We start from the raw sequence: 22,330 nt of genomic DNA, 5'->3' as shown, positions 1-22,330 counted from the left end.
CTTTTATTATCAGTATCATTTAATCTATTTTTGAGCCCAACAAATTTATTTACCAAATTATTCACTCAATTGCCATTGATCCCATCATATACGTCAAGCTTTTTCTAGACACAGGCATGAATCAAATATACCCAGATCTCTGCCCTAATGTTCTCCTTTTCATATTTTGTACTTATTTCTTTATGTCTGATAATGAGCTCAAGGAAACAACATATTGCATTACAGTATTGTGCAAACTTGTAATAATAAAACTATTATTGTAACATTGTATATTTAAATGTCTTAGTGGCCTATACTTATACCTATATGATAGTTATATATTCCTTCAAAAAATAACATACTGATAAGTAAAGACTTTGTTGCAAAGTAGATTAAAGTTTAAAATACATTTTGTTAAAGGAAAGACCACTATAATACATAATGACAGTATTTGAGTTTCTTGCAGTATTAAGCCTTCTGCAATGACTAACAGGATACAGATCAATGTATATCAATGTATATTTTAGTACTAAAGACAGACAATTAGGTAGTAAGTAGATTAGATTAAAATGTGTGCACTGAATGGTGGTAGATGCTACAAAGTAAAGTAGAAGTGGGTATGGAGAAGGAGTGCTGGGTCAGGTCGGTAATTTAAAGAAATGTGTTCATCAAGGTTCTCGATATGAAGACAGTATTTCAGCAGAGACCCAAGTGAGATGAGGGGCTGGTACCCGGGGACTTTGCAGTGATGAAACATAAAATGTTTGGGAGAAATTTCAATTAACTTCAAATTTTGGTGTAAAATATGTCACCAAAGATAGATGTTATTGATCCATCCTTTTGGACATCTATTTAAAACATATGCAAATTATCCAGATTTTAAATTGGTTTCAATAGAGAGGGTTGATGCATTAAAGCTAAAGTCTAATAATGACTCTGAAAAAGTTATGTGGGAGAGAAATGATCATGGCATGTAGGAATAGATTTCAGCTGTTTGTAAAATGGAGCATTACAACCTGCATCACAGCACAGTGAGGGAGCGTGTTCTGTGGACATTTGTGGAGAGAGTATTCCAGAGAGCAGAAACAGTACTGCATCGAAAGCAAGAAGTCACTCATAAAACTTAGAATACTGGAACTGTGTTTGCCTTTGTCCACGATGCATTTTCCACTCAGAATCCTCCACTGATTCTACGTGTCCAAGTCCTACCTGCTTTTCCTGGTCTAGCCATTGAGCCACCCTCTCCATGAAACTTTTACTGATTCTTCCAAATTAAGAGAAACCTCATCTCCCTTGGGACTTCTCCCCGACTTTGCTTATTGAAATGCCCTATCTGTTTTGTACATCCTTAATATCCTCCAACGGCCTGTAGGTAAATTTGTGGCTCCTTCTTCTCTCCTAAATATCTAAGTCTCCTGTTAAGCACAAAGCAGAATAATTATGTCATGATGATAATCTGAATAATAGGCTCTCTGGGACCAAATCTCTACTACATTGAACTCAGGAATGATAAAAAAGCATCATAAATTCTGACATTAATATGAGTCATAGGTCTCAAAGGGCAATATTCCCGCTGAGTATAACTTATACTGTGTTGGAAAAAAGTCCTTAACACACAGTCTTTATTTATTGGTGGATTATTAAAACAAGCTGAGCTCATTTTTGAAAGCATTTACTCTCAGTCTTTTCTTCAACTCTGTTCATGACTCCCCTGATTTGAGAAGCCCTCTCTTCTACCAATAATGTGTCTGTCTGTCTGTCTTTTCCAATTCCCTGATTGAGAGGAAAAATTCCAATACCAACATAGTTGTCAGATTTAAAATTGCCTGGCCTTCAGTAACCATTTCAATTTAAACTGGTGAAACATTTAAAATATTTAAATCTGTAAAATCCAGGCCCCTTTCAAAATAATTCAAGGACTCAATGAGTAGGTTAAGTAGATTTGGTTGGGTAAGGAGTCCATATTTTCAAGCCCTTTGGAAAGGAATCAACTATTTCCTTTGGATTAGTTGGGAATTGGGCACACCAAAGGTATTAAAAGGGAGGTTGGTCCATATTATATCCCCTTATCTGGAAGTGTTAGTGCTTTACTGGAGGAGAATAATGTCTGTCTTTCCTTTACATACTGAAGTGTTTTCTTGATAGCCATTGAGAGCCGATGGTCTCATTAAAGCTATGGGTTTGGCCTTTCATTTTTCAGGTCCATCTGACTGGCACCAGAGATAATCTAAATTCTATCTGTACCTTGCTCAGTGGTAGACCTTCTCTCCTTACATGTTAACTTGAACTTCCTATAGACAGCTCACACCAGAATGACATTTTTTATTTTTTTCTCAGTTCTTTTTCAAATATTTTTTTATTTTAAAAAGAACAGCAAAAAACAAACACAGACAAAAACAAAACAACTAAAAACAATAAAAAGGATACAGAATTTCACAACAAGGTGATAGAAAACTAACATAGTTATTATATTACATATTGTTATCTTCAAAGTAATTGCTCAGATCACCAGACATAAGCATGCAAGATTGATCAAACAATGAAGCATTAACTGTTCCTTTCAACAGCCAATAGAAACCGGTAGTACAGTTGCCCCAGCTACTGTATCATATTTCCCTGCTTCTTTTCTCCTTTCCCCTATCCCAGCAGTTCTTTCCTTTAAATAAAAAAAGATAAACATAACAATGAAACCAAGTTTCAAAATAGGCTTTTAGGGCAGCTATAATAGTTCATACACTGTGTATTGTTGTTCAATTTTATTTTTCCTAAAACATTTTTTGTGATGTTGTCCTCTTCATATTTTGTGCTTATTTGTAGGTCTGATAATGAGCTCAAGGAAACAACATGTTTCATTACAGTATTGTGCAACCTTGTAATAATAAAACTATTGTTGTAAGATTGCATATTTTAATGTCTTAGTGGCCTATACTTATACCTATATGATAGTTATATATTTCTCTAAAATACAGCATAATGATAAGTAAACAGTTTGTTGCAAAGTAGGTTAATGTTTAAAATACCTTTTGTTAAAGGAAAGACCAGTATAACACCTAATGGCAGTATTTGAGTTGCCTGCAGAATTAAGCCTTCTGCACTGACTAACAGGGTACAGATCAATGTATATCGCCAGCATATTTGGCTTTCAGTCTTGAGGCTTTTATTTCCTGGCTAGGGTATTTACTCAGGGCGGCAAAATGGCATGCATGGTCTAGGCATTGGCTGGGCTTAGTCCAAGATAGAAGATGTCACAGAAATAAGACACTGAAGAGACTTGAAGCGGATTTCTCTTGGGCGTGCTGTGGTGTGTGTACCTTGGGTCTGTCATCACCATGCTTACCACACCTTGCTCAGGTGTGAGATGAGAGAGTGGGGTGAGGGCTATAAAACCTCCAGCTTGAGACTCCCTGGTGGACCTAATTCTCCAGGATGACTTGTGTCTGCTTCTAGGTCCCAAATCACTACCATGAAGTTGATCTTTCTCCACTTGGCTGTGGCGCTTTGCGCCTTCTACAAAGGTAAGGAAGAGTTTAGTCTTTTCAATATGGTGGGACCATAGACGTTTGCATCAATATTTACTGTTATCTATCTTCAAACATTTTTCTCATGGGAGATTTTTGTTACTCCTCAGAGCAGGATGCTATGTAAGATAACTGTACTTTCATTTACTGAGTAGTCCGCTTTAACAAGCCCGTCTTAAAGGGGTATGTGTGTGGAAACACAGCCAGTGTTATCATTACCCATTCTCATTGCTGTGAATGCTTTCATGACCCGATTGTGAACACACACCCATGTTAAGACTAAACCTCTCCACTGATAATCACGATTGTCACAAATCATGAAAGTATCACTAATTAAAAGTTTGGTCTATCATCAAAACAACATTTCATTGGGAAAGAATTTTGTCATCTAACACATTTCCTGGACATTTCAGAAAGTCAATTAATTTGTGAAAGTAACTGAAAGTCAAGATTCAATTCTCATAAAATTAAAAATTGGGCAAAACGAAAAAGGCTTTAGAAACAAAAGTATTTCTGTCTTTTAGTTCCACTTCTAAAAAATCGTTAAAAAATAGCATTTTCTAAACATGGCGGAAAAGTCTGAAAAAGGAAGATGTGTTCTGTACCTTAATGTCATCTGTTTCTTAAATTTGGGGATAGAGCATAAGACATATGTTTTACTTTTCTATGTGAAGGCAAGATATGGACATCTACAATTATTTGCTATGATTCAGAGAAAACATTTCTATTCTTAATCTAACTGCCTAGGAGATTGTCTAATGGACCATTAGGAAATGATTGCTCCTACTAATGGTGAATTTCACAATCACATACAATGCTTTGTATTTTTTGCATATAAATTTGCTTGTAAGTTTGCAGTCATATTTTTTACTTATACGTTGCATAAAATAGAAATATTTTTTGTTTCTGCTTTTAATAAATGTGTCTGTTAAGATAGCACAAACGTGATTTTGAAAGCACTTATTTGTTTTTGTTTTTGGAATACTGGGCATTAAATCCAGAACCTTTGTACTGAACTACACTTCCATCCCCTTTTTAAACAAACTTTTTTCTTTTGAGACAGTTCCTTGCTAACTTACCCAGGCTGGGCTTGAACTTTCAGTCCTCCGCCTTTAGCCCTTCAGTGTGCTATGGTTACAGGCATGCACTGCTGTGCCAAGCTGAAAGCGTTTATTAGATGGTGTCATATCACAACAAAATATACTTCTAAAGTATTTATTAAAGTGTATTAAACTTACCATAGAATTGGCTAGTATTTCTAAAGAAAAATCCCAGATACAGGTTTCCACTGATTGCTGATTTATCAACAAAACTGAAAGACTTTGTGTGTTTATTCATGAGGTGGAAGTGGAAATTAAGGGCATAACCTAGACAACTGCTCTTGGCAGAAACCCAGATTCCCTAAGAGGAAACACTTGCTGTTGGCCAATGAGCCGATGTTTCCAGCACAGCTCCTTTCATTCTTGGGGCCTGAAGGTTGCTGAGGTAGATACCTAGGCAGCACATTTAGCATCAGGCAGAAGGAACATTTGTACTTTTTAACCAACTGTAACTGTTTAGAAAAGAGCAAAAAGGACTAACACCCAGTTTTCTAAGTGGAAAAACTTCAGTTTTATAGATATAAAATCAATTTTTATTTTTTCCCCTCAATATTCTCACTAAAGTAACATCTACAAAATTTTCTTTTTTATGATTACATTACAGAGAAAATGTTTAGGAGAAAAGAAAATTGGGTAATAGATCACAAAATATATTTCAGATCAGTGGCTGTAATTATGTAAAATACATATAAAGCATTGACTAATATTAATTTTGCGGTTTAATTTATTCAACCATGTATATTTCCAAGACTGAATTGACACTGAAAATTGTGATTTTAATTATATTGGTGTAGGTGAATGTAGTATCTAGATCATAGAGATTATTAATTTATAAATTAATATAAAATATCACTATTATGAGATATAAAAGTTGATTGATTATATTGAATTTTAAAGAATATAAAATATGATATAGAAAAGCATAAAATAACCCATTGCTGTTCTTTTAAAATTATTTTTATAGATGGTGATGCCATATTTCTCAATCAATTATCAGGTCAGTATCTTTTAGACATTTATCTTTAGTGTATTCTGAGCCTACTTTTGGAGCCAGAGAAATAATGTGTTTCATATGCAGTTGTTTTGTGATTGAACTATCCTGTGTGCTCATTTATCTGTCATTTGCAAACTCTTAAAGATAAAGTTTTAATCTGTGTGTTCCTTATGTATTCTTAATGCCAAGAATAGTGACTTCCACAGAGCAGGCATTCAGAATATGTGTGTGTGTGCGTGTGTGTGTGTGTTTGCTTTAATTTTTATTAGTACATTTTTGCAGCACACAATGACCACACTCACTGTGGGAGTTGGTACACGGACAGAACACATCCTAATTCTTTTTCTTCCACTTTCCATCCCCTTCTCCTTACTCTCTCTCTCTCTCAGCCCCTTTCCCATTTGTAAAAGATATATTTCCCTGTTTCCTATTATATATCTTTTATTTTGCTCTTTAAATTACTTATACTTTAAATTTAAAAAGTAATTTGGGATCATATGTATTTGTTTTGTGTACAATAATCTGTTAACCAATTGCTTTACAAAGTAAACTTTCTGAACTCATATATACCCTATTTTTTTAATCCAAGAAGTGAGGGGGCTTTTGAATATAGCTTAATCTCTTTTTGAAAAACTAACATGAATGCTAATTAATATATTATATATCACAATGTATTATATATCAAATCATGCCTTTGGCATCTAGAGGGTTGAACAGTGCAGTATGTGCCTTGTCTAGACATGACTTCTGAGTTTGTGTCTGCTTTGTAGTTACCTTTTGTTGGTTGACTTAACTTGAACATCTATCTGTGCATTGGTGTGGGCTCGTTATGTTTGTTTTTACTTCCCAGTTCCAATTTTTACTATTAGTCTCCTACAGTGGAAGCAGTAATGACTCAAACTTCTTAGCCAAATACCTGTGGTCAGAATGTACATTCTGAGTGAGTGTCCCACAAAATTTTACCTGATTAGGAAAGCTAGCATACAAGAATTTATACCTTGGTTTTATAACATCTCTCTCTGCCTCAAAAGGATCTGGAGATGACTTCCTGATTGCAAGCTACATGTCAGATAAAATTGTTTAACAAACATAGGTAATGTTACGATGTACTTGTTTTTCTAGAAACATTTACGTTAAGTATCTCCAAACTGTTTCCACAAACCATTTCTTCTTAGCCTTTGGCTAAATCAACTGGTGTGTTTTTCTATGTGCAAATTCACACGATTTAGTTTTCACTACAATGAGCCAGAACACGTATGTGTTCCTTAGCTGTGGTTGTCGTTTGTGTTAATTTATGCTTGTCTAACTGGGCTAGGTTTGCTGACTGTAAGTCCTGGACTGTCCAAGGCTGTTCTAATTTTCAGAAGCTTAACTTACTATTGCACAGGGGCTGGGGATTTAGCTCAATGGCACAGCGCCTGCCTGGCAAGCGTGAGGTTGTGAGTTGGGTTCCTGGTACCAAAAACAAACAAACAGACAAACAAAACAAAAAACCTTACTATTGCACCATGTGCGTTTTTTATTTAAATAATGTGATCACTTTGCATTTAAATGATTTGAGACTATTGTAGTGCATAGAGAAGCATTCAAACAATCTCAAACTAAAAACATTACCTAAACTGTTTTTGAATATATAAATGTTCTTAAATATATAATCAATATGCAGCATGCGAAATTCTACTGCCATTGTTCAGTTTTTCATTTCACATAGTTGTTGAGAAAGTTCTTTTGGAGATCAGTATTTTGATGTATCTCATAAAAATACTTGCATCTTGCAATCTAATTTAAGTGTGCTAATATGCCTTTTATTGTACTTATTTCTGTAAGTTTTAAACTCAGCTATACTTACAAAAGCTTGACAAGCTTAGGAATTTACCTACCACTTTTTTAAATATGGAGGTAATCTACTTGAATGACAATAATACTTGTTTATAAGTTGTATATATGTGAATTTTGGTATTCAGCCATAAAATAGAAATTATGGTCATTTCAAACAGATTAAGTAAATTCAACGTCTCAAATGAAAATATCTTTTAACTAAATCTTCACTTCATAAAATAATAATTACTGCTTTGAAACTTCTTTCCAGTAATCCAAAAAGTACTGTGATGTGTTTTGCTTCATTCTAATTTGTGCATCTGGACCATGTTTCAGATTGGCTGGGGGACTGGTCAAGCCTTTCTCTTTTGTCTGTCTTTCCCGAGAGGTGGAATACACCACGGGCAGTGGCTGTTTAGTCTGTTCTTGCCTGAGTACTGAATTCAGTGATATCTCTGAGACTGTATCTCTAAGAACAAGAAATGGCTCTACTCAGCTGGCAAATCTAAACTTTAGAGACACTACTAATGACAATATTTCTTGCTTCCTTTCCTCAGATGAACAAATAATGGAAAGCAGATCAGGTAAAGTATTTTACTTTATTTTCTTATGTTGTTTATACTGAAAAGCAATGAAGTGGCAGGGCTTTTCCTTGGAAAGACTTCTCTTCTGTCAAAATACTTAAAAATTTTAAAACTCAATGTCTTTTATCATTACAAAAAACATACTGTAAAATGTATTTTTTAACCTGGGCAGACATTTTAACACTTAATCAGTATTTATAAAACCGATAAAGTTGAAAATAGAAAATCTACCAGGTTATTTACTTTCCAAAATTTCTTAAACCAAGATAAAAATGTCTGTATATGTAGGTTTAAGGTTTCACTTTCTTATTGTTTTCTCTGCAGAATATGCTTCGTTGTGTGTTTTCCAAGATCAACTCATAGATCCATTTTAATTAAAATCCGTGCTACTTCTAATAGCTTTACCAAATGCCCTTAGGTGATTCAATAACAGTATCACCCATTTGGTTATTATTGTTGTTTCCCTACTGATCAAAATGAAAAATAATCCATAGTAGATCAACAAGAGTGCTTTTATGAAAATTTTTAAAAGTTGAACAGTAAGATTTTTGCTGTTATCATTATAGATTCAATTTCATTCTGAGCTAATGTATACAGAAATCAAAACATCCCAACATTACTTTTGATATGTTTTTCTTATAAAGATTTTTTCAGCTTCCCCATTCCTTCCTACAACCAGATGCAAAAATTATAATTGGAAAATATTTTATTTGAGGTAGAACATAAGCTGAGACTAAGCAAGAGGGCAGTGATCTCGTAAAGACAGCAAAATAATAACTGCGGACAGGATTCTGTAAGTCACAACAATGACAGAGCAAGAGTTTCTCTTCTATGTACACAGAACTCTGGTCATTACCTTGAATAATATGAGTGTATGTCTTCAATTTTCTAAGTTATAATGAGACAAGGAAACACTTGGAATTCTATAGTTCTCTTAAATCCCTCTAAAATTCTGAGGAATAGAATTTATCCCTAAATCTCAGAGAACCTTGCAGTTCTGTGTGTTATTCAGGGGAAACTGGAGGGTCTCGAAGACTAGAAGTGCACCGAATTAAATGCCATTCAAGGAAACTCTAACCAACAGCAAACTAGGTAAATTCTCTTCTCCAAAAGTGATAAGATTGAGCCTCGCTTTTTTTAGTTTTTTGAGACAAGCTCACTCTGTGTAGGCCAGGCTGGGCTTGAACTTACTGTGTAGTCCAGGCTGGCCTCATACTCACTGCAATCCTCCTGCTTCAGCCTCCTGAGTGCTAGGATTCCAGGCATAAGTCACCACACCTGGCTTGAGACTCATATATTTAAGAAAATGATCCTCCGGCCATGCGGAGGGCCACCTGGGCAACTCTCCTTGAAGGAGGAGTAATTGTCTCCATTTTGACTGAACCTGACCCTATTTCCATGTATTGATGTGTACAGAGCTGGCCAAGACTTTTCTTTATCGCTTCAAATGGTTTTAAGCAATGTATATCGGTCCAGCTGTAATGCTGATAGATAGTCTTTGAAGCAAAGACAGTAGGGCTAGGGTAGTGTTTCACTGGGCCCACCGTAGCTACCATGTGTGAGCCTGGGGTGAGGCAAGATGGAGCGCCATGCTCCATGCTGTCTAGGATTGAGCCTCAAGACAAGGGGCTATGACTTCCCAGGGCTTGGAAGATTACATATCAGAGCTGATGCACTAACCCCAAAACATTAGGTACTACCTCGATGTGTTATGCAGATGACTCTGCATATCCTTTTCTCTGCAAATTGCAGAGGTGATTTCAGGCCTCCTACCTAGCCCAGCTCACAGCACTCGTGTACTCCCCACCATTCTCACAGTCACTCATCCTCAAGCCAGTCCTTCCTTCACAAATTGATAAAACTAGGGTTCGGCCCTGGTTGAAGCCTTTGTTCCAGGTAGCCATCACTGTGGCTGGACTTAGGACTCCTTGGTTCCCCACAACTACAACTATGACTTAATGTCTTTATTCTCCCCATGGGTTGCACTGAAAGTGGTAGAGTGGAATGAACTCACTGGAATTCCAATAACTTTCCCATGAGATTATAGGTATAAACGTCCTGGGCTGAGCCAGACTGGGAAGGGCTCCCCATACAGCCACTATAGTATTTCATATTTTTCCTTACTTGTTGACTTCTACTAATTTCAGACAATAGAACTTATTTGTCCCCTTTATATTTAAAATCCTTCCATCCATACAGTGCACTCCTGTGCCCTCCTCCCTCGTGGCACTATTTCTCCATGGGGTTTGGAGTTGAATGGGGCATGGTTGTCTTTTTCTGGGAACAATTATGTTTACATCTCTTTCTGTTCCATTCTGTACAATTCAAAGTACAAACTAATCCTTCCAAAAATTCATGCAAAAATGCATGCAAATTATAATATGAAATTACTTGACATTAAACATATTTTATTCATGTTTAAACTGTAGATAAACATATTTTATCTTTACCTATCATTTAAGCAATCTGGTTTTAAATAGCATGAATTCAAGATACATCTTGCTTAAGAGATAGGGATTTTTTGCAGATTTTTACTAACCATGTAGTATTTGGGCAAATTACTCAAGCTATTCTAGGAATCAACTCACTTGTTTTCAAGTGAAAAATACTACTAGTACTTATTTCACAGGAGACTTGCAAACATTAAAGAGATGATGCATGTTCTGCTACATATCTTAGATGTGTATATGCTACACACTGATCATTACCACCCACCAATACATTTTTCCATTAACTCAATAGTAATGTAGTTCTAAGTCAGTCTTCTAGAACAAAGACACAGGGATAAACAGTTAATAAAAATAAATCTGGCCATTGGGTAGGCTATCAGAGCTATTCATTTCTCCAATAAAATGAAGATACTTAGAGAAAATATTAGTGTAACAAAAGTCAGTCTAATACATCCATGAAGTTAACGTATTATAAGTATAATGAACACATTGTAAGTAAAATAAATAAAATAAAAGCTGCATATGTGTGAGGAGGAAAAGCAAGTATCTTGAAAGACGCTATTTATCCTAATGGAATGCTTAATATGCTTTGGATGCTGTGTTAATATTTTCATCTCATTTATCCTACTTAATAACTATATTATAAAGTATATATTGTTGTATTCTCATTTGTTATGTAACCTCCATGTAGTAGATAGGAAATTTTGTTTTAGCAGTAATGAATTGTTTATTCCAGGACAGGTCAAAGGCACAGCCAGAAGCAAGTGTGCAAGCGTGGGTCTATGTGGCATATACATCAATAATCAAAAGAACAAAATGTTAAATAGATTTCTTCTATTTGACAAAAATGCATTCATGACAACCAGGAAGGCCAGGTTCCAGTGCAGAATGCTCAGATCCATTGGAATTCAGTGCAGGGATGGAGTTGGAAGTGCCCTAGCCTAGGTCCCTATTCCCCGGCTCTTTTTGTTTCAACATTGTCCCACAGCAGAGGAGCAACCCAGCTTGTATCTCAGCTCCATGTACTTCTCCTGCAAACAGGCCAACTTCTGCCCATTGCTCAGGCCCAGGGGTTGCCATCCTTGCAGTGAGGTTTAACCTTGGGTAGTGCATCATGGGAAAGATGCCCGAGCAGGCAAAGGACTTGGGGATGCCTGGCTCTGGGGTCTTAGTTGGTCTAGGGTGGAGCAGTGACAGTACCCTGAACCATCTTCTTATAGTATTTGACCTTGAAGGAGGATCATGACACATAGAAGGCCAGAGGGAGACCTCTGTGGCTCAAAGCAGGCATCTCTCTTGCCTGAGTCTGAGAGAGGTGCTGTCTTAGGCCATTATGCTTGCAGGTAGGGAACTCAAGTGAATTAAACTCAAAATTCCACACACTTTCCACTGCAGAATACTGTCTTGCTTCCTTCTGCTTGGTCATCAGACTAAGATATTTGAATAGTAAGGTGTGGTTCTAAAATTACATAGCAGTGAACACAAGATAAGAATATAGAAGAGAGAAAGAAGAAAAGTGTAGTAAAGGATAGAGAGAGAAAGAGGGAGACAAAAAGGAAAATACTGTGTATTGAGAATTGTGTAAGAGTGGTTTGAGGGTTACTTCATACAGTAGCGTAATAGTATAAATTGGCTATACTTGATTTCTACACTTGTATTCTTCCTGAATCAGACACACCTGTAAATAAATATAATTTCATAATATTCTGAACATTGGTTATGTCTTCTTTAAACTATATAACTATATTGTGTGCTATTCTGGTTGCTTTTACATTCACATTGTATTTCTGTCTACTATTTGCTGTAGAAAAGCATATTTTTTTCTAGAAATACTAAACATGGCTAGCCCTTTCAAGAGAAGTTGTTCTGTAAATGTAATTAAAAGTGAAATTTCCCATCACCTAGAAAACTTTTCCAGAAAATTAGGAGAGAAAGAGAACAGTTTAATTGCACAAGTGTGAAACAAGAACATGGTGTACATTATAGGTAATCTGCTAAAGAGGTCACAAAGACAGAGAGAACCCCTGTCCTTTGGTGTCATAAGCAGTCATAGTCCTCTCCATTCATGATCTTAAGATAATAACTAACTAGACCTCAGCATATGTGGCCCACCTCCATATACAGTTCATCCCAAATGTATTTGGTAGTTGGGGTAGCCACCTGTGATTGCTAAGTGCTTCTCTAAGAAATTCCTTGTGCCTTTATAAGTAGAGGTAGGTTTGCAATTAGCAGCCAGGCAACAGCTAAAGTTAGGCACCTACCTCCCAGAATCCTAGGAGGTGGGCATTCAGCTTCCTTTCTGATGAGATTTCAAAGCAATAGCCCACTGGCTCTTCAGGAAACACTGGGGAGCTTCTCTAGTCTTTCACAAGATTTATATACATTTCAGAGAGATAGAAAAGGAACTCATAACTTTTCTAAAGAAAAATATGTGCATGGGGAGGAGTCTTTTATTTAAAAAAATAGAGGCAAAATTAAGTCTTTCAATGGCTATTTGCCCTTATCTAGTCTTCAAATTTTACTTGCAAAGGAGGTTCTTTGTTTTCTTGTCAGTTTGGTGAACAAAATGCATGTCTTCCACAATATTACAGGAATATCATAGTTTTGTTTTGTTTTGTTTTTTCTCCGATACCGGGAACCGAACTCACGACCTTGCGCTTGCCAGGCAGGCGCTTTTGCCGCTGAGCTAAATCCCCAGCCCCAGGAATATCATAGTTTTAAAGATGTTATTAGGTCTATAATATTTTAATTTTATTGTAGAGATTTCAAAAAAGTATACATAGCATGAGAGAAAGCACATGTATGTCAAGTAATGCAGTATATATTGCATTAAGAAGGGCTAGTTCACGTAAAAACTGATTAGATAAATATTGAGTACCCTCTATGAATAGCGTAAAGAAAGAAATCTTGAGTCTACGATGCTTAAAATGTAGAAAAAAGATACAGCATCATGAGCATTAAACGTGGTATACTATAAGATGATAAAGTCTATGGAATAAAACAGAGTAATATTATACTAATTAGGATTATTAGGTTTGGGTGGATTGCAGTTATGAATTTTCAGAGTATGCTTCAGATGACATTAAAGCTAAGACTTGAAAGAGGTATTTATTACAATTAATTTATGAGTAAATATTTTCATCTTTTCTCAGAAATGGCAAAAGAAGATTTAGGCATGGTATTTTAATTTGGTCAGCTATAAGGTGGCAGTAGCCAAGGAAAATGTGGATTCAACATGGCAGCGCACTTCTATGGGGAAGTTGGAACACTGAGACGTGTTGGAGAGGGAAGCAGGCAGGATGTTTCTGCCCTGCTCGTGAGAAGAAGAGTTCGCAGTATACATCAATTACTAAATCTTCACAACTGTACTCTCTTTCTTGTTTTCTTATAACCATGACAAAAAGATATGGGTATGGTAATTAAGTCAACCAGTGGTACATGTTATTGCATGTGTTGCAGGATAATAGGACTTAAAATAAAATGTGCCTTTTCACAAAGTCACACTCAGAGCTTCTTTGGCCGTTCTGTGTCGGCAATACTATTTTCAAATAAAATCTTCTGTTATTTCCACTAGGTGACCATTTCTTTGCAAGTTCTTCCAATGACAATGCAGACAGAAGGAAGAGATCTTTCGGTAAGCCACACCCTACCCTTGGACTCAGAGGCCCAGCAGTAGTTAAACCAGGGTGAGAGAACCTTGGGATAATGGAAATTTACAGCTAGAAGTCACTCAGGCAGGTATGGTTAGGGAAGTAAAGGCTCGCCTGAGAAATAGTGAGTTTCTTATTTTCTGTTTGAGACAATCTGATCATCTGTTTCATTTTCAGTGCCTGGTCTAATAGTAATAATGCTGACTCTGAAGGCACTTGTTCTAGTCAGGAATTCTGTTGTTAATGAATTTTAGCAACTTATTTTTATACTGAAATAGGTCTTTTTCATAGATTTTATTTTAATTTTGTATTTTTGAGATAGGGTCTCGCTCTGCAGTTCAGGCTGGCCTTGAGCTCACTTTGTAGCACAGGCTGGTGTTGAACTCCCAACGATCCTCCTGCCTCAGCCTCCCAAGTGCTGGGGTTACAGGCATGCACCACCATGTCCAGCTTATAGTTTTTATTTTTTCAAGCTGCCGTTCTCCTTGGCACAATTATAATAGGAAAATATTTTATAAAACTTTTCCCTGTAGGAATTTAAAATGCTTCCAATGTTTTATGGCTTTGAAAATGGAAAAGGAAGGGTGGATTTGGCTGCAGAGAGGCTCCTCCAAGTCAGTTTGCTGGCCGTAGCCACACAGACTTTGGAGGAAATGGAGTCAGCGGTCCCAAAGCCTCTAGAAACATCAGGTGTACTGTCAGGTTCCCCCACTCACGTTTCTGTTCAGCCATAACTCGTGTTCTGCACCATCATTCTCTCTTTAAATTATCACTTAGTTTGCTGAACAGTACAGAAAAGTGAAGTTTCTTTAGGCGAGGTATGTCATTTCTGTCTCAGCACATTTCTCTCTATTCAGCTTATTCAGTCTTTTCCTTTGCCTACTGTTTCTCTTATGTAGTATGTAGTAGCTCTATGAAAAGTGTGTGTGGGGAGGGCCTGGAGAAGGAAACCTCCTCCTTATTTAATATTTGACTCCATGAGGTCATAACTGAGAAGGGAGAGACTACATTGGATATAGATGTCTGGTCAAAGTATCTTTAGAAAAGGCACAGTATTTTCTATCTGTCCAATGTTTTGAAATAGACAAAGTGAGGCTGACTAAAGAAGCTCAGTTTTCGTAAAGGAGGTTATTTTATAACACTGATGTGTTAATTGATTTTCCATGCTTGTAGTACACTGTGAAGCTTTACCTTACACAGTCTCGATGCTTGGCTGATCTCATGGAATCCCATCAAACCTCTTGGTAAACTGGTTGCTATGTGCTCTGTTACACTAGTGCTCTGTTACACTATGTAGAATTATATATAGAAAGATACATGGGGGTTGGAGGCAAAGAAATGCATCAATAAACATCATGTAATTGTTAATAGAATAACATTTAGGTAACTTTTGTATTATATAAATGAATACAACTATTTTTCTGATAATGATTGCATCTTTGTATGGTAGATGAACCCAGTTCAGCAGCTGGCTTTACCAGCAGTGTCTCTGGTGCTATGGAATTTGGTGGCAGTGCTTCAAGTCAGAATGAAATTGGTGGGGGTCCACCTGGCCAAAATGGATTTGATGTGAATGCAATGAATGGATTAGCTGGTTTTGGTTCTGCTGCCAGGGAAACAGGTATTCTACATTGCTTCTTAGTGTCTGCTTCTGACAGAAAAGTAAATTTATCAGCAAAATAGGGGTTGACGACAGTGTTTTTGCCTCATGCAGATTTAGTTAGAGGAATTTATGAGGAAGATTTGTAAACTATGCTTCATTCTTAGAGGGTCTGTGTTATCTTCATCAGAAATCAGCAACATGAGTACTTCAGTGAAGTAAAAATAGATTTAAGGCTTTATTGAGAGAGTTTTTACCTGGGCGAAAGAGACCCAGTTTTTATCTCTAGTTCTTTCCAGTAACCTGGTTGAGGCTTTGGGAAAGACACTTAAACTCTCTTGTTCCCAAGTTTTCTCATCTGGAACAAAAATTTTCAGCTCATATTTCTGCATGGATAGGTAAAGCTAACTTTTTGAGCTTTATTACTCATATTGAACTAATTTTTTTGTAAAAAGCCTGAAGAAAATAAATTTGCCAAAGTGTGGGTAAATAGATTTTTATATTCAGAAATTAAAGCCAGCACAGCAAATGAAGATCAAAGTACTGTTACTCTAGGTATTTCTGAGTCAAAGGCTTTACAAAAGATGTGAACATAGGTGAAATATAGAAGAACAGCAGGAGCTGTTGGTAGTAAACTCAGGAGCTGTGGTTTGGGAATTCTGAACCAGGCTCTATCAATACAAAATAAAAAGAACCTTTATTTTTTGTTTATTGCTCTTGAAAACATTTTACTTTTCCATTAGACGGGAGCGTTTTGTTTTTAATTTTTGTCACTGGCAAAAAGTAGGATGGACTGAGATTGGTTTTGGTAACTCTGGCTCACGTGAACTTGACACTGGTGGTCTTGAACAAAGACATTTTGGTGTAGATGAAACAAAGGCACTGGAAAATCATTCCAGTGATCTAGGTTTGACTGGGTTTTGTGCTTTAATAGTAAAGAATCATAGAATGCTTTCCAGTATTCCTTGGTGATGGTTTTTTTGAAAACTTTTTTTTTTTAAATTTTAGCAGATAGCACCAATATAAGATCTGGGGCAGGATCTAGTGTCAGTGGCTCCAGAGAGTTGGGATTTGGCTTGGAGGCATCTGGTCGAATGGGACTGGATATCAGTAGAGCAGACGGGAGTGAAATTAGTAGCAGTGGATTTCCTGGAGGTAAAACTACAATCTTGGCATGTGATACTCCGTTAAAAATACTTTGTATCTAATACCATTTAATAACCAATTAATAAAGGTTACTTTTTAATAGAATTTTGATTTTTCCATTATTTGAAATTGGGTCTTCTGGTTTGGATCTTGAAGCAGGGAAAGCTGGTACCGCAGTTTGGTTTTGGCATTTTTGGTTTGGGTTCCTTTGGTGATAGTGGTCTTAATAGCAAAAGAGCTGAAGGAAATCAGGTGGGTAGTTACGGAGGATACAGTTGCAAAGATCTAGGTATTGATATCTAATGTTTATGCGTAATAATTTCTGAATCAAAATGTTTTCAGTACACTGTGATAATCATTTTATGTTATGCAGGTGATGCCAGTGTGAGACTTGAAAATCACTTTGTTGGTGATAACTCTGGAAATTTGGGGCCCAATTCAAGGGCTTCCGGTGAACAAGGAACTGGACTCAATACAATTGGTTGGAATGCACTGAGTGGCAGTATATCTGCTGGGGCTGGATTGAAGGGCTTTGGATTTGATGCCAGTAGCTCAGGTATTCCACCTGGTTCCTGAGATGGCCAGCTAAGTTGCAAGTATTTATTGTTTCATGTCATAATATTTTGGTTTTTCTGGTAGTAGGAGGGCCTGGGATTTAGATTTAAAAACTAGAGCAAGGAAACCTGGAGCAAAATGTAGTCTTGGGTTGTCTATTTCAAATCAATTTGGTGACAGTGAACTTAGGGAACATGGAATAAAAGGTATTAGAGAATCTATTTCCAGATATTGGAACTATTAGATATTGATACTTCTATGCATAAAAATGTGTGATGCATAAACTTCTTGAATATGTTCTGATAATCATTCTACATTCTTCAGGAGGTACTATCAGTGCAAGGAATGCAGAGAACTCTTTTGATGATGTAGTAAAGGGCCTTGGTCTTATAAAATTGGGTCAAAAGACATTTGGAAGCAGCAAATTTGATTGGAACGAGAAAGGCAGTAGTGGATCTGATGCTGGAGACTCAGGTAGTCTAATTTTGGAGGATGTTCCAGAGAAATCTAAATTGGTTTGAAACTTTAATGAATTATTTGATTAATATCTTATTTCTCTGCCAGTGAAAAAGTCCTGGTTCCTTGATATTGGACCTGGAAAAATGAAGGCTAGAACTGAAATTGGTTTTGGAGATACTGGTTCAGATCCATATGCTGACAATGGCCTTGGTGAAAATGGAGGAAAAGGTACTAGATAGTCTGGTTTTAGTGGTATGTTTGCTGGTAGTAATTTCCATGTGTAACAATTTCTGAATCGTAAGCATTGTTAAATATTTTCTGGTGTGAGTTATCAGCACAAGAACTGAGAGTGAACGTGATGGAAATTGGAACTTTGTTGTTGGGGTCCAGTATTTGGTGTAAAGGAATTTGGAGGCAGGAGCTTGAGGCAAAGGTCAGCAGTATCTCTGCTGGGCCTGGACCCATGAGTGTCAGTTCTGATGGCCATAGCTCAGGTGTTCTGCTAACCCAGATGTTTTCAGAGACATTGAAATTGGTTATGAGCTCTCATGACTTTTTAAAGTTACATTTTAATTTTTTTTAAGAAGGAAAGATCTGGTTTTCTGGCTTTAAAAACAGAAAAGTAAAAGTAGATTTGGCTGGTTCAAGGGTAGGGATGCTAGTTCAAGTCAGTTTGGTGACAGTGGCCATGGTGGTAGAAGCCCTAGATACTCCGGTCTCTCTGGTGTGCTAGGAGCTGATGATTAATTTCTGTGCACAGAACTATTCTGGATCATGAATTAAAGGTAATTTTTTGACCATCATTTTATATTCAGCAGGTGGCTCGGGTGAAATAAATGGGACTGGATATTCTGGTGTTGTCTCTGAAGATTCAGGAGTCAATCTGGGGCCTACTGGTCAACAGGGATTTGGAGTCATTCGAAGTAGCAGGAGTGGACAGAGTGGCAGTGGATCTGCTGGGGTGGGATACTTGAGTCTGGGATCTGATAACAGTGGCTCAGGTATCTTAACTTGGACTCTAGTCCCAAGAAGTTCCAATTAATTTCTTCCCTCTTTTAATCACATTTTGATTTTCTATTAGGAGGCAACTCTTGGTCTTCTCGTTCTGGAAGTGGTGGAGGAAGGAAAGGTACTGCTGGACTTGGTGCTTCAGGACTAATCGAGTTTGATGACACTGGCCTTAGTGGTTCAGGTACCTGTGATACTGAACCTTCCTTATCTGGTTCCATGGCTTAGAAATGGAGATTTATCTCTAATGAGAAAGTCAGGATTTGAAAATACCAATGGAAATTTTCAGCATTATTAATTATAATGTAAGAAGTAATCCAGAATCCTCAGTTGTTGAGATGTATTTAAATTCGATTGGGTAAAAGCCATTTAACATTTGTCAGCAGAGAATGTGGAACCGGTTTTGTGGTTGTGGATATCCTGGTGTGGAGTTTCTTTTGTGGTCTTCATGCAAAAACGATTTGGAATTAGTTGAAGAGGTGAAGGGCACTAGCAACTGTGTTGGGCTCAATTTTAAATCCTGATTCTGGACTTGATTGGTTTTCTTTGCAAATTCCTTCCTGGGAGAAGCAAATAAGTTTGATTCCTTTTGAAAAATCTCATAAAATGTATTATTTTCTCTTAAAGAAAGCACTAGATTGAATGGTCTTTGAAGTTGTGGGGCAAATGGTTAAAACATTGTTTGTTACTGCAAGGAGATCCATTTTGAGGCTGGTGGCAGTGTTGGAATACCTGGAAAACCACCTATAAGAGGACCACACAACCCTGGGCAGAAGACCATTTCTAATGAGTGGGTTTTCTGACGAATATTTGGATTAACTTTTATAGCTAAATTTTAGAATTAATATATGCTACACAATGAAATCTAATTAGCATATATAGTGTAATGTGGTGTTGGTTGATTAACTCAGGTTCGATGACTTCAAAAAAAGCTTAGTCACACAAATATGATAATTTTAGTTTTCAATTGGTGCTAATCTTTAAACTTTCAGTTTTGAGGCCGACACTTCAATAGAAATAGGAAAATTGAAAACATTTGTTATTTATTATCATTTGTTTTGTTTCATTGAATTTGGTATAGGGGATTTAACCGGTTCTGAATTTTTGAATCCAAGATTTACTACCGGTAGCTCAAGTATTCAAATTATGCTTCATTCCTGAGAAATGTATTCAGAATTAACTACCTACTATCTTTTGTGGAGTGGTTACAGTTTCAAATTGTTTTACTGTTTGGACATCAAATTTGACTGCTCAAGCACATTTTTAGTAAGTGGTATTCCTGAGGGTAGTGTTTCCAAGGGCAGGAATCCAGTGGCTTTGCAATAGGAGAAGACGGATATCTTGACATTAGTAAAGATGTCAGCTCATCTAGACTAGCTGTTTTACAGTTCCAGTTTCTATGGAGGAGAATCCTGTGTTTAGCTGAACAATTAGAGGTGGAAACATCTTTGACTGCACTGGTATAGGATGGCTGGAACCGTCCACTGAACCCTTTTTCTCTTTTATGGACATATTTTAAGATAGTTGATGCTTAATAAATTAATTTGATATCAGTTATTTAGTGAAAAGTCATTTAATTTTGTTACTCTAGAAGATTGTTGAGGTTTTTTTTCTTATATAGTTTCAGTAGTCTAAGTTTAATATCATTAGCAGAATGTGTATCTGTGGTTTATCTACCAGAAGTCCTGTCCTTGTCCTTGTCCTTGTCCTTTCCCTTTCCTTTTCCTTTTCCTTTTCCTTTTCTCCTTTCCTTTCCTTCCCTCTTCTCTCCTTTCCTTTCCTTTCCTTCTGTTATGCTGGGGATCAAACACAGGGCCTGGCATGTGCTAAGCAGGTTCTCTACAGCTGAGCAACATCCCAGCTCCATCTTTAAGAAAATCCTATATGTAGAAAGCAGTCTAGGTCTGGGGATTTAGCTCAGTGGCAAAAGTGCCTGCCTGGCAAGCGCAAGGTCATGAGTTCGGTTCCTGGTACCGGAGGGGGAAAAAAAAAAAAAAGAAAGCAATCTAATCATTTTGTATTAAAACAGATGTCACAAGCTCATCTGAGTACAGCACCTCTGGACCACTCAATTCTCCAGGTAATCCTATTTATGAACTTTGGGTGTTAGAGATCTATATACACACAACACGTGCAATTTTACAATGTTCTGTTGATTATTGAATTAGTAGGACTTGATATTATTGTGTATCTAATTTTGAGCTTCTGGGTACTTCTTCCCTTTGAGTATAAAGTTGAGGTGACCAATAAGGTATTTGAAACAATTCCATGAATAAGAGAAAATAAATTATATTCTAAGGAAATTTTAATAAAGCATAGTAAACTTCTCCTTTATCATCTCAAGTATATTATTTCAGAAATGCTCTTATAAGTAGGAGTACATTCTGTTTCCACACAATCTTAGTAAAGATACCCTGTAGTAAAGCGAAGTGGCTTAAAGATAGACAATAAACAACAACATGAGCTATACTTACAAGTTCTGCTCAAATGCATACTTTGTTATTGTCCTTTTGGCTTTGTCCTAAGATTTCATACAAATTAGTTGAATTAAAGACTCATTAACAATAAATAAGAATGACAAGTTTAACATTTCAAGGTGTACACATTTTCCTCTGACCTGAGAGAGTTGAATTGTCCTCATAGATACATAATTGAATTATTATTATAAGAGACTCATTGGATAAAAATATACTTGGGCTCATTTATGTCAAGGCTTCTGTTAAAAATGGGCTTATAATGTTTTATTTTTGAAGTTAAAAACATAGGTCTGTAACAGAAGCAGCATATGTTAGTAATTATACATGATCCTAGGTGAATAAACTTAACACGTTTTGAACACACTATGGTTGATCACCTCCATAAAATATTTGAACTGTAGAGATAATCATGTGAGTGACTTTGGCAAATCCCAGATCTCAAGGTCAAATTATATATTTAGGATAAAGATATTCACTGACGGCCTTCAACACCAACTTTTAAATTCCTATGTAGAAGACAATGCACTGTACATTTTGAGTTAATGTATGTCTTAAAATTTAAATAATCTATGTATTTTGTTGAATAGAAAAAGGATCCCATATTCCAGAAGCCACTCCAAAATACTCAGAAACAAATGAGATTATTGGTAAGTAAACATAGCATTAATCTCTATTCATAGTTTTATGCCCCAACCAAAACCTGAGGCCACAAAGTAACCAAAATGTGAAGCTACTTTAAAAAAAGTTGTTCACCCCTTAGCTGTTTGATCATTGCATGTTTGTATGGTGTCGCATTTGTACTATTTTTCCTAATGAACACAGTAATATAAATAATACAAATATGCATACATTTATATGTATACACAAACATAACTAATATCTTACTTTCACTCGCATAAATCTTACCTCATGTAAGTAGTACCTCATTTATATGACATTTGAAAGACAATCTCTATAAAATACAAAGCAAGCAAACCACTGCTTCCTCCCTT

At 36.4% G+C, this 22,330-nt stretch overlaps 1 protein-coding gene across 1 annotated transcript in view; it reads left to right on the top strand.

Moving 5' to 3' along the window:
- Positions 1–3,406: 3,406 nt before the first annotated feature.
- The window catches only part of Muc19 (mucin 19, oligomeric), a gene marked incomplete at its 3' end in the record, with an annotated part of 63,925 nt that continues 45,001 nt past the window's right edge, over positions 3,407–22,330 (top strand). Inside the window, exons 1-6 of the mRNA XM_013505918.1 lie at positions 3,407–3,494; positions 5,562–5,594; positions 7,967–7,993; positions 14,018–14,077; positions 20,891–20,941; positions 21,926–21,985. Of these exons, the coding sequence (XP_013361372.1) occupies positions 3,443–3,494; positions 5,562–5,594; positions 7,967–7,993; positions 14,018–14,077; positions 20,891–20,941; positions 21,926–21,985 (283 nt within the window). The remainder of the gene's footprint in view (positions 3,495–5,561; positions 5,595–7,966; positions 7,994–14,017; positions 14,078–20,890; positions 20,942–21,925; positions 21,986–22,330) is intronic.

This window comes from Chinchilla lanigera, unplaced genomic scaffold (assembly GCF_000276665.1).
Source record: "Chinchilla lanigera isolate Chin_1 unplaced genomic scaffold, ChiLan1.0 scaffold00104, whole genome shotgun sequence".
In the NCBI taxonomy this organism is placed as follows: domain Eukaryota; kingdom Metazoa; phylum Chordata; class Mammalia; order Rodentia; family Chinchillidae; genus Chinchilla; species Chinchilla lanigera.
Note: the sequence above shows the minus strand (reverse complement) of the source record. Positions and strands in the feature narration are given on the sequence as shown.